General features: G+C 36.3%; 1 protein-coding gene across 1 annotated transcript in view; it reads right to left on the minus strand.

Moving 5' to 3' along the window:
* Positions 1–936: 936 nt before the first annotated feature.
* Positions 937–15997, minus strand: part of CCDC28A (coiled-coil domain containing 28A) — a 19661-nt gene continuing 4600 nt past the window's right edge. The window contains exons 3-6 of the mRNA XM_004368878.2: positions 11301–11464; positions 6889–7043; positions 5730–5752; positions 937–1502 (exon numbers count right to left, since the gene is read on the minus strand). Of these exons, the coding sequence (XP_004368935.1) occupies positions 1448–1502; positions 5730–5752; positions 6889–7043; positions 11301–11464 (397 nt within the window). The 3' untranslated portion in view covers positions 937–1447. The remainder of the gene's footprint in view (positions 1503–5729; positions 5753–6888; positions 7044–11300; positions 11465–15997) is intronic.

Below are 15997 nucleotides of genomic sequence, written 5' to 3' on the forward strand. Positions count from 1 at the left end.
ACTTTAAAAGGGTAAATTGTATGGTACCTGAAGTATATCTCAATAAAGCAGTTTAGAAAAGATGAGTGAGCTAAATACGCTGAACCTTACAGGGTGTCAGGTTACATCTTACAAGCATTTTCTTAACTTACTCCTCTTAACAAAAGACCTCTTTAAAGTGTTAAAAAGCAAAGATGTCACCTTGAAGACTAAGGTTCACTGGACCCAAGCCATGGTGTTTTCAATCATCTCATATGCATGCGAAAGCTGGACAATGAATAAGACCGAAGAAAAATTGACGCTTTTGAATTATGGTGTTGGCAAAGAATATTGAATATACCATGGACTGCCAGAAGAACTAATAAATCTGTCTTGGAAGTTCAACCAGAATGCTCCTTAGAAGCAAGGATGGTGAGATTACGTCTCACGTACTTTGGACATGTTATCAGAAGGGATCAGTCCCTGAAGGATATCATGCTTGGTAAAGTAGAGAGTCAGCGAAAAAGAGGAAGACCCTCAATGAGATGGATTGACACAGTGGCTGCAACAATGGGCTCAACAATAACAACGATTTTGAGGATGGCGCAGGACCAGACAGTGTTCGGTTCTGTGGTACATAGGGTCGTTATGAGTCGAAACTCACTCGACAGCACCTAACAACCACCACCACCTCTTAACAACCATTTTGAGGTGGTTATTAAACTCAGTTTCTAGGTTAAAAAAAATTAAGGCTTGAAGAAACTGAGTACATGAACACAGAGCTAAGGGGCAGAATAGGATTCACATCAAGGTGTAAGTAACTATAAAGCCCACACTCTTTTCATTACACCAGTATTTAAATGGCACAATGTGCAAAATTTGCAAAAGAGTTTCAGAATCTCAAATTTAGTAAGCATAGTTTACTTTTAAGGACTGAACCTTTGTATTCCTATATCAAAGACTTCAAAACAGACAAAGATAAATTTAAAACAATCACTTTATTAAAAATAGCAAATTTCACTTATTTAACATTTTGTCATCACTTGGCCATTGAAAAATACACCAAAGTATGTACTGATTGTTTAAAGTAAACTGAAGCTAGGCTGCCCACAAAAAGCCTGTGCATCATCAACTTATGATGAACACTGTAGTAAGTTTGGTGAGCTCAGGAAGGATAAATCCTTCAGCCCTATCAATGACATTTAGCACAATGCATTTCAAGTATAACCCCATAAGGCAACAATATAAAGCACAGCAGCACAACCTCTGCGTACCATTTCCTGAGTAAGCCTTCAACAAGGCCTTGGCCTCCAGTTACGGTGAATTACAGCAAGTCAAATGTACTAAAAGCACTATGTGAAAACAATCATTGCATTTGTACTTCATTTTAATTGCTTGTGGTGGAAGATAATTCTGCTACTGGATTCAGCTGGAAAAGTAAAGAACATTGCTTTTCTTCAAATCTTAAGAAAGCAAACTGTATTTCATTTTAACTGGTAGAAGCATTTGGAACATCTTGTGCATCTGCCAAATGGAGTTTTTGTCTGAATTCATGAGTTAAGAAAATTTTCATTCTATAATGAGTAATTTAAAATTTTTTTCTGGAAATTATCCTCAGGAGCTCAGAGACAGGTATTAAAAGAAAGAAATACATTTTTAAGACTCAAAGGAAAAGGCCCTGTGTTGCTATTGAGAAACTTAAACCTGGTATGACAATTTTAAAATGTGGTGAAGTAATTATACTCTGTCTAGAATTTGAAGGCACTTTTTTTTTTTAATCACTGAATTAGCTTATGTTGTAAGTTCCAATAGAGCACAGAATTATTTTAATGCAGCAAGAATCATTTTCACAGTAGGGAGCTGACTAGAGGCAAATATGAAAAGATTTACTGGATTTTCAAGAAATTCATATGAGCATAAGACATGATTTAATCAACTTTGGGAAAAGTTTCTTTGAAAAAGCCAAAAAAATAAGACAAAATAGCTCTAAAACCTTTTCTGCACTATACTCTTTAACTATTCCTCAAAAGACTGGAAGTAGGATGGTATTCTTGCTCATATTATTCACTTGCCTTCTCATCATCACTGCCTTTCTTTTTTCTCTTTTGCGTATATTTACCCACCTGGTAGAACCTATTTTTCAAGACCCAATTCAAACAATGATGTGGATATACTGAGTGTGACTAAGTGCTAGCAACATATGTATCACAGGGGTTGCAGAAATGTGCAGACATGGGCACTGCCATCAAAGACATTCTCATCCAGTTGGAGGGCTGAGATATACCACATATAAAAATAAACAGGTAATAAAATACAGCAGAATACAGCTAAGTACTAACCTGAGGTACAAACAAAGTGCTTAATGGAAGTGGTCAACTTGAGTGTAATTTGATAAGAAGAAGGGGGAAGTCAGGGCAACTCTAGGTAGGAAGTACAACTCGAACAAAGGTATAAAGGTGAGATCGAACATGGTGTGCTCTTGGGTGATCAGATTATTGGGAGCCTTTAAAAGTCTGACATGGTAAGAATTAAGAATGGCAAGATGAAAGTGATACTTCCAGGAGATTAATTTAGTAGCAATGTCTAAAGTCTAGAGCAGCAATGTCCAACAGAAATATAATACAAGCCATATATGTAATTTTAAAATTTCTAGTAGCTAAAAAAATAGGAAAAAGAGGTGAAATTAATTTTAATACTGTATGTTATTTAACATATTCAAAATATCAGCATTTCAACTTGTAATCATTATAAACATTGAGACATTCTGCATTCTTTTTTTCACACTAAGTCTTTGAAATCAGGTGTGTAACTTTATACTTACAGCACATCACAATTTAGATTAGCCACACAGGCTAGTGGCTACCATATAGGACAGCACAGCTTTAAACCTGGAACAGAAATTTTAAAAGTTATGGAATCAGGTGACAAGGGCCTAGATTACCTTGTAGAGAATGAAGGAGAATAAAACGCAGAACTGATAACGCTTGCCAACTGACTTTAATTAAGAGATGAAAAATAGGTTTCATGTCCATGTCCAGGCTCAATGGCAGAAAGTGTCATGACTGATTAGCAATATTTGCCACGGTCATAGAGAGATTTTTAAATAATCTTGAAGGTTAAAATAATGGAGGCACCGATGACAGAAAGGGAAATTAGGAGGGGGAAGTCTGAGTACAGAGAAAACATTTACTACAAATGAGGAAACTAGGGTTACCAGACTGCCCAGGGTTATACAGCTGCTTACTGGAACCAAGATATGAAACCAAGCATTCCAAAGTCTATGCTTTTATATTATACCACATTGCCTTGTTTAATGGTTTTGGAAAAATTCCACCATGGACTGGATTAAGGGAAGTGGTGAGACAAGTAGGTCTAAATATTTAACAGCAGCTTAAATAATAGGAGACACTTAGATATTACAGCATAGAGAATTCATAATTTAAAGGGTGAACAGATAAAAGAACAAAGAACGAAGGGCTACTCCTAAGGAAAGTCTTCTACTTAACTCAAATCTTACCCCCTTTCTTTAAGTCTTTCTTGACAATGATATCTTACATTGATCTCTCCCCAGTTTATATAGCTTCTCAATGCCTCATTTTCTACATCTGTAAAATAATACCACCTACTTCCAAGAGAGGGAACAAATGAGACAATCCGTGTAAAACCCTTCATTCAATAGGTGGCCCACAGTGACTATTCAATAAAGATTAGCTATTAATTATTATTACTGGATTTTTATATACCGTATTTTTATGTGAGGTATTTTCGCAAGCACCCTATGCTAATTTTTAATTTACAACATGTAAACAAAATTGGCATAGCAGCACTTATGAAAGTATCTCGCGGTGGGGAGAGTGCAGCTGGCAAATTAATGTAGAAGGCACGTGTTATTTGCATAAAAATATGGTACCTCCCTATTTCTTAACTGTTACCCCATACTACTACTACCACCCATTGCCGTCAAGAAGATTCCAACTCATAGCGACCCTACAGGACAGAGTAGAACTGCCCCATAGGGTTTCCAAGGAGTACGTGGTAGATTTGAACTGCCAACCTTTTGGTTAGCAGCCACAGCTCTTAACCACTACACCACCAGGGTTTCCAAATTTCACATACACATCATTATATATATCTAGAAATTACCCCATATTACAGAGAACGCTCTGAGATGTTAAGTAATTTGCCTAAAGTCACACTCCAAAAAATGGTGGAAAATTTTCAGAAACCAACTCTCCTGACTCTACAAACAGTAGCCTTTATAATATCTTATTCTGATATATCATTCACCTTTCTAATATCTCACTATACAGTTCAATGTGGATATCTCTACCCCTCAAATGAAATTCATGTATAGCGAGGGCCATTTTTTATTGTTCTTATAAACTTCACTTTGTGCCTATCATTATATTTTTAAAAAAAAATGGAAAATTCCTGAAAGAACTGCCCTCAATTGAAATGTCAAAAACTCGGTATTTTACATGTGCCTTGGTAATTACCTTTAAACTAATCCTATCATATACTTTATACTCTTAATTCTAAAAATGTCATTTCACAAGCTATATAAACATCCCTTGAAGAAACACTGCATTTTAATGACATCTATTATTCAAATTTATGCATCTAAAATATTCTACATAATGACCGAAGACCAGATGAGTTATGAGATGACATCAAGGACATCATACACAAAAAAAGTAAAAGGTCATCAAAAAGACAGGAAAGAAAGAAAAGACCAAAATGGATGTCAGAAGGGACTCTGAAACTTGCTCTTGAACACAGAGGAGCTAAAGTGAACGGAAGAAATAATGAAGTAAAAGAGTTGAACAGAAGATTTCAAAGGGTGGCTTGAGAAGAAAAAGTAAAGTATTATGATGAAATTGCAAAGACCTGGAGTTAGAAAACCAAAAGGGAAGAATACACTCAGCATTTCTCAAGCTGAAAGAACTGAAGAAAAAATTCAAGCCTCAAGTTGCAATACTGAAGGATTCTATGGGCAAAATACTGAATGACACAACAAGCATCAAAAGAAGATGAAAGGAATACACAGAGTCACTGTGCCAAAAAGAATTGGCTGACATTCAGCCATTTCAGGAGGTAGCAAATGATCAAGAACTGATGATATTGAAGGAAGAAGTCCAACCCCAACTGAAGGCACAAGCTCCAGGAATTGATGGAATACCAATTGAGATGTTTCAACAAACAGATGCAATGCCGGAGGCACTCACTTGTCTATGCCAAAAAATTTGGAGGAAAGCTACCTGACAAATAAACTGGAAGAGATCCATATACGCACTCATTCCAGAGAAAGGTGATCCAACAGAAAGCGGAAATTATTGAACAACATAATTAATATCGTATACAACTAAAATTTTGCTGAAGATAATTCAAAAATGGTTGCAGCAATGCATTGAGAGGGATCTGCTGGAGATTCAAGCCAGATTCAGAAGAGGATGTGGAATCTAAGATTAAAAATAATTTATAAGGCAGCTAGCCTAGTCCTCAATTCTCTTGATTTAAAAAAAAAAAAAAAAAAATTGTTTAAAAAAATCCCAAAACACAGCAGAACAAAACAAAAACAAAATTTTGGTATCCAAAACAACCAGAAAATTCCATTTGGAAACCTAGAAAGACGAGAAATAGCCCCAGTAAATAACAGTAGGTGTCTCTGTTCATTACATCTGCAGAACACATCTTTCTAAAACTTGACAGGGATAATTCACCAGAAATTATAAGTCATAAATTTTTCACTGTTGATAGTAGGCAAAGGATACATGGAAGAATTCAATTCTTCTAACTGTAACACAAAGAAACAAAAATAATTTTAATTTTTATAAGATAAAATACCATTATGTAGACAATTGTTAACTATATATTTTTAAATGATAATTTTTTTCATTTAAATTTTCTTTACATAAAAAAGCAAAATATTGAAAAGAAACCTTTCTAAAAATTTCTAGGTTGGAAATTCACTCATGCAAAATAATTATAAAGTAGGCTTTATTTGGATATAAGCTCTTAAATGAATGGAATTTCTTATTGGGAAAGAACTAAACCAGTTGATAAAACCTGGTGTTTTATAAATAAATTTTCTTAAAAATACTCATAACTAAAAATCATTTCAATAGTTTTATTTAAAAAAAAAAACTGACATTTTAATGATCAAAATCTTTAAATCCTTTATGGCTTACAAAAAGATTTCACATGTCATTCATCCTCAGTATGAGGTAGAATGTATCACTCCTATTTTAGAGAGGAAAAAATGTGAGTTACAGAAATGTTAAATAAATTGCCCAAATTATTACACAAATATAGAGCTTGAACTAAACAAAATATTCTGGTTTCAAACTCAGTGTTCTTTCCACAACACTAAAGTTATTCTCCTAAGTGTATAGCAAATTAAGCTTATATTTATTAAAAGGAATAAATTCATCTTGTCAGGAAAAGGTCTTTTGACATACTGTCTTTCATATCTTAAGATCTTATATGTACAAAAGCAAATACTTCTAGATTTGTCAGAATTCTCATAATACATGCTTAGATCTAAATATAATAATTCCCTTGGAGTACCTTTCTCTAAAAAATGTAAGTACAACATGGATGAACCTTGAAAACATTATGCTAAGTGAAAGAAACTAGACACAAAAGGCCACATACTGTACCATCCCATTTATATGAAATGTCCAGAATGGGTAAATCCATAAAGATAGAAAGTGCTTCCCAGGGGTTGGGGGCAGGGGAAATAGAGAAGTACAGGGCTTCTTTTTGGGGTGATGGAAATGTTCTGGAATTAGACAGTGGTGATGGTTACACAACATTATGAATATACTAAAAACCACTGAATTATACAGTTTAAATGACAAATTTTATGTTATGTGAATTTTATCTCAATAAAAAATATTTTTAAAGATTAAAGAAAGGAACTATACTCACATCAGACAGAAGCCTATCCAGGTTGGCGTCACTGGCTGTTTTTCTCTTATCCTCAGGAAGTTCTTCTAACTCTCCGTAAAGCTCCAAATTCAAGCGAGCTAATTTCTCCTGCATTTCCCGAACATGTTCCATCTGTTCAATGGAACATTCATTTCCTGGGGGGAAAACACAACAGCGTTAACAAAAATTAGGCAAGTTAAAACTAACAACCTTGAGGAAAACTTTAAAAATATAGGTGCTACATTAGAAACTGGTCTTCTTTCTTTTTCAAATTAGATTGTTAATGGCTGCATATTCTCTACATATAATTACAAATCAAATTTCTGACTATCACACAAGGATCAATCTAAGAAATAACTTCGGGCACCAAAAAATCATACAGGAAAGATTTTTAAAAAGCAAAATAATCACTTAAGCACAGAAAAAAATGTGTATATACACACATATATTCAATAGCAATGTATATGAAAGCAACAGCACCATCCAATTTAACAACTACCATTTGAATTAGTGACCCAACATTCTACAATTATCTCAGTGAAATTATGAGTCCTATAAGAACTTCAACCATGAATCATTTTGCCAACCAATTACGTATTCGTCCTTTAAGAAATATAAATCAAAACATTTATGAAGCATGAGGAAATAATTATCTATGATGATCAATTATTACGGAAAATTAAAATATAAATGCTGCAATTTGACACATGCTAGCACCATCCAGGCACTAATCACATTAATCTTGTTAATTTAGTGAAGCTGGTAAAAAATTGGTAAAAAATCTGTTTTTCAAGCTGACTTTAAAGAAGCACAATGTAATATTTTCAATTGTTTACACAGTGGTGCAAGACAATTTAACTGCTAACAGACAGATCTTACGTTATTTAGTGAAAAGAATCCTCTGAGGTAATGTTATCTGCCCAGACCAAGTAATGTACGTACATACGTCACATTAAATGTTTTCATACATTTTAAGCACAGTTTCTGAAACCCCTTGATGCTATAATTTCTCAAAAAAAAAAAAAAAACTTTGTTTTTCTCAAAGGTACTACAAAGGTACACTACAGCTCAGCTAAAGTTGAAATAGATATCTTGAATTAATATGAATTAATGTAAACTATACTATAGTTTCCTCTAGCCAGCTTTATAACATCTTCATAAATTGACTATACTGCATTATGTTAAAGACTAGTAATAATTTTGAAGCCAGTTACAGCTGTCTCCTCTCAAAATCATCCTTTCTTCTTAGTAAAACATCTCATTTCCTCTGTTTTAATAATGTTCTTCAACAATCAGTAACCTGGAAATTCAAGCGGAAAATACATCTCAACATATACAGTAAAAACAAAGAGGTGGAAATCATGAGAGAAGAGATAAGAGGTTCAGAGGATGGACCCAAATGACCGAACATGAGAATAAAAGAAGCTCCAGAAGAATAAAAAGGAACAGACGGAGGAGAAAAATAATTGAATAACAGAAAAAAATGTTCCTTGAGATGAAAAACCTCAGTCACAGACGTGAAGGGCCCACTGATTTCCAGGCAGGCTTGATGAGAAAAGATACAGTCCTAAGCATATCCTGATACACGCCTAAACTTAAAGGATAAAGAAAAAAATCTTTTAAGCACTGAAACAGAAAAACATTAACTGACTAGTAAGAAGGAAGAATCTGATTGGTAATGTACTTGTCATGTGCAACACTTATAGCTAGCAAACCATCAAATAAGAGTCATAGACAAGAAAGAAGGACTGCAATCCAAGAACACAAAGTCACCTAAAAGTAGGGGCAGGAGAGGTGGTAGGGACAAAGTACAGAAGTAAGTGGTCCAAAGATCACATGTGAAGGGTGGGAGAGAAGAGGAGAGGTGGAAGAAGTATTCTTCAGATACCACCTTACTGGGATGGGCTGAAGCAGAGCGGGGTGGTGGTGGTGGTGGTAGGTACCTGTTGAGTCAATTTTTGACTCATACCAACCCCATGTGACAGAATGGAACTGTCCCATAGGGTTTTCTAGGCTATAATCTTTATGGGAGCAGATGAACAGGTCTTTCTACCACGGAGCCACTGGGTGAGTTGATACTGCCAACCTTTTGGTTAGCAGTCAAGCGCTTAACTGTTGTGCCACTAGGGCTCCTTTGAAGTTGGGGGTAGGAGTACAATAAAGCATCTTTGAGAAATAAATGCATTTTTAGTGTCTCCTTTTCAAATAACAGTATAACCAAACTGGAAACCCAGAAACTATAAAAGATATATTTGTATACAAAACTTAAAAACTTACAATGTTAAACATAACAAAGTCCGCAGACACAATAAATTTGGTAAAAATAAGAGGTCAGAGGATTAGTATCTAAGATATACAAAAAGTTCTTAGCAATTAACAACAACAATAACAGAAGAATAAGTAACTAAATAGAAAACAGGATCAAGGTCCTGAAAACACAATTCACAAAAGAACAATCCAACTGCTTAACAAATAAATACACATTGACATTAAACACAACAGGACTCAAAGAAACTTTACACAACGGACTGGCAAAAACTGATAATACCTACTGCTGATGGAAATTCAGGGGAAAGGGTTCTCTCATAAATTGCTAGATGAAACCTAGAAGTGTAACAGTGTAATAGCTTTTTTGGAAAGCAATCTGGATACGTTTATTACAATTAAAATCATATACATGCTGTCTCAGTCATCTAGTGCTGCTCCAACAGAAATACCACAAGTGGATGGCTTTACGAAGAGAAATTTATTTTCTCACAGTCCAGTAGGCTACAAGTCCAAATTCAGGGCATCAGCTCCAGGGGAACGCTTTCTCCATCAGCTCTGGAGGAAAGTCCATGTCATCAGTCTTCCTTTGGCTTCTGGGAGCTTCTCTCCGCAGGAACCTCAGGTCCAAAGGATGCGCTCTGCTCCCAGCACTGCTTTCTTGGTGGTATGAGGTTCCCATGTGTCTCTGCTCGCTTCTCTCTTTTATATCTCAAAAGAGATTGCATTAAGACACTGATCTTGTCAACCTCATCAGTATAACCTCATCACAGTGATAGAATTTACAACACATGAGGAGATCACATATAATCTCATCATAGTGGTAGAGGTCACATAAGGACATCACATCAGATAACACAATCATACAATACTAGGAATCATGACCTAGCCAAGTTGCTACCCACATTTTTTGGGGGACACAATTCAATCCATGACACATGCCTAGACTCAGCAATCGCACTCATGAGAATCCATCCCAAAGAAATAAAAGCACCAGCATAAGGATATATGTAAAAAGGTGTTCACTGCACTATTATATTTAGTGGCTCAAAACTGGAAGCAAAGTAAACGCCCTTCAATAGGTACTGGCTGAATAAACTAGGGTATATTCACAACCTGGATATTAGTATAGCCATTAAAAAAAAAAAACAACAACAACAATGAATTAGAGCTATACCAAGTGACTTAGAGAGATTTCCATCAGACACTATCTGGTGAGGAAAGCAAGATACAGAAAACTACATGTATCACTTGCGTAAAATAAACAATGAAAACAAAAATCTTTGTGTGTGTTTATATATATTTATAGTGAAAAAACACAAGAAAGGATATAAACCTGATTGTTAACTGGTTGAGGCGAGAGGTGGTGGAGGTAGCAGAGGGGGTAAGGGAGGGAGACAGGAAGCTAAGTGACAAAAAAGTGGGGGAGGGAAAGGCAGTACTTAAATAATCATATGTATGTTGATGACGTTTATGCATTTGTGGAAGATTCTGTATGTGTATATTCAATAGTTTTTAAATTACTTTAAAAAGACACTAGGAAATAATTTCATAATCAGAAAAAGCTTATAAAGTAGTACAAACTGAACATGAAAAATTTGAGCATATACTTTGTGAATTCAGTGGATATCAAAAATACCTACTCAGAGTTTTTATTGGAACAATCTGTTAACTATGCTTATATTCGTATATCTTCATGAAAGAACAAGAAAACTGACTTCTTTTATATTCAGAAGTTAGGAATTCTGGGCAGGAAACAGCTTAAGCTTTAAAGGGTCACAGAAAATGATTCTGAGACCTTTCAAAACTAAGATACTAAGTCTAAAATATTTTAACTGATGAAAAATGTGCTTTTTATCTGTTACACTTTCAAGAGACTTATTCCATAATAGCAATCCTACTTTTAACACTTCAACTAACCCTCCCTTTAAAAAAAAAATTTTTTTCCTGAAATTTTAAAAGGCAAATTATTTTTCATCACAAATAAAATGTGGGATTATTGCATTCTGTCTGAATTTTTTTTAAATTAAAGAAAACGATGCTTTTAAGAGGGACAGTAGAACACATATGCACGTATACAGAGACAGAAAATAGGATGCAAACAGCTTAGAAAAAATAAATAGTAAAGAGGAAAATCTATTACTTACCAAATGCTTGAAGTTTTCCAGAGTGGAAATCATTCAAAAGGCTTAGGAGGCCTCTCTCCATCTCTTGTACATCTGAGACATCGGTGAGAAAGGAGTGCTGAATTGGAGTTGACTGAGCACCCTTCCCTTCTCCACCCTGAGGTCTTGTCTTTTCTTTTGTCACTCTGCAAAGATTATGCAATTAACTTTTTATACCTTTTCAGACTGTTGTAGATTAAGCAAAACTAGAAAATCAAATGGAATTTGCCTTAAAAACAAGAAATCCGAATAAAGACAATACTAAATAAAACCAGTAACATCAAGCCAGAAACCAAAAGAAAAATAGGTTCTAAGAATCTCAAACAAGTATATGAAACATAACTGAAATACTAAGGCATATAGAAAGTTTGATAATGCAGTTGACAATTTACTAGTTCTTTGGACTGCAAAACATTGAAGAAGAGACTTGATAAGTCATTTTACGATCTTATGTTTTATATTTCATTTCTCATCTCACAGTTTCCCCTTCTAAACTTTATCCTACTTGTTCCTTAACTATCACTCGTTCAACAAATGTTGACGGGGACCCTGTAGCTGGCACTGTGCCAGTTACTGGGGATACAAAGATGCATAGTCTGAGGAGAAAGGCAGACATACAAGTTCACAACCACCATACGACAGAGTGCTAAAAACCTGAAATGATCCTTGACTCCTCCAACTTCCCAAGGCCTCACATGCAGTCATGAAGTCCTACTGATGATAGTCCTCATCTCCCCACTTCTCTCCATCTTCACTGCCACCGCTTTATCTCATCTGAACTACTCTCACAGCTTCCCACCTGAATGGTCTCTCCACCTCAAATGTGTCTGATTCCTCTCTTCTCCCTAATTCACTCCCTACAGAGCAGCAAAGTCAATTTTTAAAAAGCATCATCAGATCATGTAACTTACTTAAATAAAACCCTTCAGTAGCTTTGCAGTGCCAGGTGCATAAATTCCAATATTCTTAAGAACCCCATCCTCCCTTGTCTTTCTATGCGCTAGCCATTCTCAATCTTTCCCTTCCTAGAAATCCATTTTTTCACCTTCTTCCATGCTAACCCTCTGCCTACATAAGCATCCTTCCCCTCACTGCCATCTTTGCCTGGCTACCTCCCACGCATCCTTCAAGACTCAGTTTAAACGTTACTTCCTCAGGAAAGCCTCTTCCAAGCCCCTCAGCGAGGTTCGTTCTTATTAGCAAGTCTGGCATATACCAGGCTCCCGAATACATGAGTGATGATGCTATGCACAGTGCAATATAGGAACAGAGAAAAAGGGCAGTTCACTCAGTCTAGGAGCAGTCAGAAAAAGCTTCGTAAAGGTGATATGTGAGTGAAGGTTTAAAGAATAAATACAAGTTAGCAAGGCAAAAACTCAAATAGCAGTGAGCAAGGCATAACCTCAACACGTACTACAGTTCCTGACGTACCATGTATATTATTCAATTTTTATGTAACGTTAAATGAAGACATCTTCCCCACAACTGCACTCACCACAATAAAGATAAGAAAATAGGGTACATGGTGGGGAGGGGAAGGGGCAAGAAAAACGAATACTCTTAACAAGAAAGCAATTTAGAACACATGTGCTGTTGACAAGCAGGCCAGCAACAGTTTTTTACAAAGCAGGATCAGTTATTCTATATAAACCAAAACCCACTGTCACTGAGTGGATGCCGACTCATAGAGATCCTATAGGACAGAGTAGAACTGCCCCATAGGGTTTCCAAGCCTGTAATCTTTACAGACTTGTCTGTCAGTTTGTCATACTGTGGGGGCTTGCATGTTGCTGTGATGCTGGAAGCTATGCCACCAGTATTCAGACACCAGCAGGGTCACCCATGGTGGACAGATTTCAGCTGAGCTTCCACATTAACACAGACTAGGAAGAAGGACCCAGCAGTCTACTTCTGAAAAGAATCGGCCAGTGAAAACCTTATGAACAGTAGTGGAACACTGTCTGATATAGTGCAGGAAGATGAGCCCCCCAGGTTGGAAGGCACTCAAAATACGACTGGGGAAGAGCTGCCTCCTCAAAGTAGAGTTGACCTTAATGACGTGGACTGAGTCAAGCTTTCAGGACCTTCATTTGCTGATGCAGAACGACTCCAAATGAGAAGAAATAGCTGCTAACATCTATCAATAATTGGAACATAGAATGGACGAAGCATGAATCTAGGAAAACTGGAAACTGTCAAAAGTAAAATAGAATGCATAAACATTGATATCCTAGGCATTAGTGAGCTGAAATGGATTGGTATTGGCCATTTTGAATCAGACAATCACATGGTCTATCTACCATGCTGGGAAGGACAACTTGAAGAGGAATGGCGTTGCATTCATGATCAAAAGGAACATTTCAAGATCTATGCTAAAGTACAATACTATCAGTAATAGAATAATATCCATACACCTACAAGGAAGACCAGTTAATATGACTATTATTCAAATTTATGCTCCAACCACTAAGGCCAAAGATGAAGAAATTGAAGATTTTTACCAGCTTCTCCAGTCTGAAATTGATCAAACATACAATCAGGATGCATTGATAATTACTGGCGATTGGAATGTGAAAGTTGGAAACAAAGAACAACTGGTAGGTGGAAAATATGGCCTTGGTGATAGAAACGATGCCAGAGATCACATGATAGAATTTTGCAAGATGAACGACTTCTTCATAGCAAATACCTTTTTTCACCAACATAAATGGCGACTATACACATGGACCTTGCCAGACAGAATACACAGGAATCAAATCAACTACATCTGTGGAAAGAGACGATGGAAAAGCTCAATATCATCAGTCAGAACAAGGCCAGGGGCTGACTGTGGAACAGACCATCAACTACTCATATGCAAGTTCAAGATGAAACTGAAGAAAATTAGAACAAGTCCATGAGAGACAAAGTATGACCTTGAGTATATCCCACCTAAAGTTAGAGACCACCTCAAAAATAGATTTCACGCGTTGAACACTAATGACCAAAGACCAGACAAGTTGTGGAATAACATCAAGGACATCACACATGAAGAAAGCAAGAGATCATTAAAAAGACAGAAGAGAAAGAAAAGACCAAAATGAATGTCAGAAGAGACTCTGAAACTTGCTCTTTAATGTCAAGTATCTAAAGTAAAAGGAAGAAATGATGAAGTAAAAGTACTGAACAGAAGATTTCAAAGGGCAGCTCAAGAAGACAAAGTAAAGTACTATATGACATGTGCAAACAGCTGGAGATAGAAAACTAAAGGAGAAGAACACGCTTAGCATTTCTCAAACTGAAAGAACTGAAGAAAAAATTCAAGCCTTGAGTTGCAATAGTGAAGGATTCTACGGGGAAAATATTAAACGACGCAGGAAGCATCAAAAGAACGCAGAAGGAATACACAGTCATTATACCAAAAACAATTGGTCGACTTTCAGCCAGTTCAAGAGGCAGCATATGATCAGGTACCTACTGAAGGAAGAAGTCCAAGCTGCACTGAAGGCACTGGCAAAAAACAAGGTTCCAGGAATTGACATAATATCAATTGAGATGTTTCAACAAACAGATGCAGCACTGGAAGTGCTCACTTGTCTATGCCAAGAAATTTGGAAGACAGCTACTTGGCCAACCATATTTATGTCTATTCCCAAGAAAGGTGATCCAACCAAATGTGGAAATTATCGAACTATATCATTAATACCACACACAAGTAAAATTGTGCTGAAGATCATTCAAAAGTGGTTGCAGTAGTATATCGACAGGGAACTGCCAAAAATTCAGGCTGGATTCAGAAGAGGACGTGGAACCAGGGATATTATTGCTGATGTCAGATGGATCCTGGCTGAAAGCAGAAAATACGAGAAAGATGTTTACCTGAGTTTTATTGACTATGATAAGGCATTTGACTGTGTGGATCATTAACAAATTATGGATAACACTGTGAAGAATGGGAATTCCAGAACACTTAATTGTGCTCATGAGGAACCTGTACATAGATCAAGAGGCAGTTGTTTGGACAGAACAAGGGGATACTGCGTGGTTTAAAGTCAGGAAAGGTGTGCATCAGGGTTGTATCCTTTCACCATACCTGTTCCATCTGTATGCTGAGCAAATAATATGAGAAGCTGGACTATATGAAGAACGGGGCATCAGGATTAGAGGAAGAGTCATTAACAACCTGCATTATGCAGATGACACAACCTTCCTTGCTGAAAGTGAAGTGGACTTGAAGCACTTACTGATAAAGATCAAAGACCACAGCCTTCAGTATGGATTACACCTCAACGTAAAGAAAACAAAAATCCTCATAACTGGACAATAAGCAACGTCATGATAAATGGGGAAAATACTGAAGTTGTAAAGGATTTCATTTTACTTGGATCCACAATCAACGCCCATGGAAGCAGCAGTCAAGAAATCAAAAGACACATTGCCTCTGGCAAATCTGCTGCAAAAGACCCCTTAAAGTGTTGAAAAACAAAGATGTCACCTTGAGGACTAAGTTGTGCCTGACCCAAGCCATTGTGTTTTCAATCGCATCATACGCATGCGAAAGCCAGATAATTAATAAGGAAGACCGAAAAAGAACTGACACCTTGGAACTGTGGTGTTGATGAAGAATATTGAATATACCATGGACTGCCAAAAGAATGAACAGGTCTGTCTTGGAAGAAGTACAACCAGAATGCTCCTTA

This window comes from Trichechus manatus, unplaced genomic scaffold (genome assembly GCF_000243295.1).
Source record: "Trichechus manatus latirostris isolate Lorelei unplaced genomic scaffold, TriManLat1.0 scaffold00002, whole genome shotgun sequence".
NCBI classification, from domain to species: Eukaryota; Metazoa; Chordata; class Mammalia; order Sirenia; family Trichechidae; genus Trichechus; species Trichechus manatus.